Source organism: Oratosquilla oratoria, chromosome 17, assembly GCF_046742065.1.
Source record: "Oratosquilla oratoria isolate Oo_2021 chromosome 17, ASM4674206v1, whole genome shotgun sequence".
NCBI lineage: Eukaryota > Metazoa > Arthropoda > Malacostraca > Stomatopoda > Squillidae > Oratosquilla > Oratosquilla oratoria.
In genome coordinates this window covers 4,102,210-4,104,729 of record NC_134793.1, presented here as the reverse complement: position 1 = coordinate 4,104,729, position 2,520 = coordinate 4,102,210, and the positions used below count along the sequence as shown (strand labels likewise).

General features: G+C 38.1%; 1 protein-coding gene across 1 annotated transcript in view; it reads left to right on the top strand.

The window, feature by feature from the left end:
* Positions 1-1,503, top strand: part of LOC143034344 (uncharacterized) — a 6,391-nt gene extending 4,888 nt beyond the window's left edge. The window contains exon 4 of the mRNA XM_076200282.1: positions 787-1,503. Within this exon, the coding sequence (XP_076056397.1) occupies positions 787-1,054 (268 nt within the window). The 3' untranslated portion in view covers positions 1,055-1,503. The remainder of the gene's footprint in view (positions 1-786) is intronic.
* Positions 1,504-2,520: the final 1,017 nt, after the last annotated feature.

Sequence of the window (2,520 nt, the reverse complement as noted above, 5' to 3'; positions counted from 1 at the left end):
GATGCAAAATGCAAAAGTGTGTTCTGGGTGGCAATGAAACACCGGAAGCACAGTTCAATATATTGGGAAAAATGAGAAAAAAGGCACGAACACACAAAAACACGTGCAGCAGGCGTCAGAGCCACAAGGAGACTGAGAAAACGCCAACATTCCCGCCAAAACTGCCCAAGCCAAGCCTTGAGGGCATCCGATAAAAATAATAAATACAACAACACTACTGAAATTTATACATACAATATCACACTAATATAAATAAAATATACACATTACAATATAAATATATACACATCGTGCCAACACAACTGCGCGGAATAGCAAATAATCACCTGAACTTATTGAAAACTTAAATAGTTTACATATTAATTTCCTTATTTTTTATTCATTGTTATTCTTATTCATTTATAAACTTATTCATAAATTGATTCATATAAGTATTTATTTATTTATCTATTTGTTTAATCATTTATATACAAATCAATATGTTTATTTACTTATTCCTTTACTTATATATTGATTCATTTATGTAATCATCCATTTATATTTTAATTTATTTTTACTATTTTGTTTATTTATTTATTTATTTACTCATTTATTTATATATTTACTTATTCATGTGAGTAAATTTCATATCTCTATAAATCTATCGATTCATTCTTTCACTCTATATCTGCTACACTCCATCCAGGCTTTCTATTGATCAATTGGTCGCCTGCTGACATGTATTTCATGTGTATTTCGACGTAAGTCGAGAAACACTCGTATCCTGAAATACTTTTTCTTCCTCAGCTGCGATGCCCACTTCCAGTGCAAGACTCTGTGCATTCAAGAATTCAACACACTGACCAACAACGGAGACCTCTACACCCTCTTGGATGACGGCATCACGACCATCGGACAGCACCTTTGCCAGGAAACCTACCACGGTGATGTTGACAACGAGTACGTGTATAACTACTACGAGCTGTGCAGCGGACCATGGGAGTTCACGGAAGAACAGAGCCAGGAGGCTCTTTGCTGCAGCAAGTGGGAACAGTACCCCTGCTCCAACCGATGAGAAGTCTCGACACTTGCTACCTTCCAGAACCTTCAACATCTAATAAACATTCCTTTTTTTTTCTCTTTGTTAACGCCATCGAGAACTTCGTTGGCAAAGCTTTCTTTCGAACTTTGCCTTCTCACCCGACAAAGTCTGCTGTTTCTGGGGGCAAATATTTTTCAAGAGGAGTCAAATGTATCCACTTGTTACATTTTCAGAATGCATCATCGAGTTATTTTTACGCATATGCTGTTGATAACAAAATTATGTCGTTAACAAAACCTACAACATAAGGGTAATTATATTACTGACAATCAAAGAACGATTGTCACGGAGTAATTACCCGAGAATTCATAATATGGAGGCATGTGGCAACAATCAGCACATCGTGATTGTAGATAACTAAGACAGTGAACTGCTCAAGGCAGTTGGACTTTCCTCAAGTTAATAAATGTTTTCCTTATGAACAGTGTTTATCTGCCCGAATGAAAAAACGCGATTGGCATAAATATTAGTAAATTAGAGGAGAAATTTGGGAAAAGTCATAGCTTTATCTCAAATATTTTGTTTCATAAAAGACCAGGCAATGTAATAGTAGTTAGAAATGAATAATAGAGATTCAAAGCAAGAGAAAGTAAAATTAAAAAACTAAAGTAATTCTTTGGTCTATAAAAGAAGCGGTGTAGAGAAGAAAAATACTTGTGAGCATTCACACACACACACACACACACACACACACACACACACACACACACACACACACACACACACACACACACACACACACACACACACACACACACACACACACACACACACACACACACACACACACACACACACACACACACACACACACACACACACACACACACACACACACGCACACACACTTCAACGAACGGATGGCTTAGAAGACGTTCTGAAGAAAATTGAAGTTTCGTGGATCCCAACGCAAAGAGAAGTGCCTGTTGTATTTACAGGGTGGGGGGAAATTGCTCGTGGGGTAGTGGGAAAGTAGGGAAAGAGGAGAAGGGGAGGGATTGCTGAGGGAAATGGAAGGAAATGAGGAAGGAGAGGACTTGGCCCAGGCAGACAGGCGAGAGGTAAACAAACGGCCCCCCGACCAGCTGAGCGACGATGAAATGTCTAATAAAAATGTAAAGATTAGAAGTATAGATAAGAGCAATACAGTAGAAAGTGATGAGAATATTTTCCAGGGATTTAAAGAGGGTGGGGGGGGGGACACAAACCCCCCCGACTGACAAGACTAGAAGAGAAGGTCGATAAGATGATCGAGGACTTGGAGCGTAGGTTCGGTCATGTTAACAACATTGTACAGAGGGTTGAAAAATTGGAAGAACTAGAGAAGGCGAACAAAAACTTAACTAAGGAAATTGAAGAATTAAAAAAACAATTAAAAGAAGTAAAAGAAGAGAATAAAGTCTTAAAGGAGAATAATAAGGAGAACAAGGAGGGTTGGA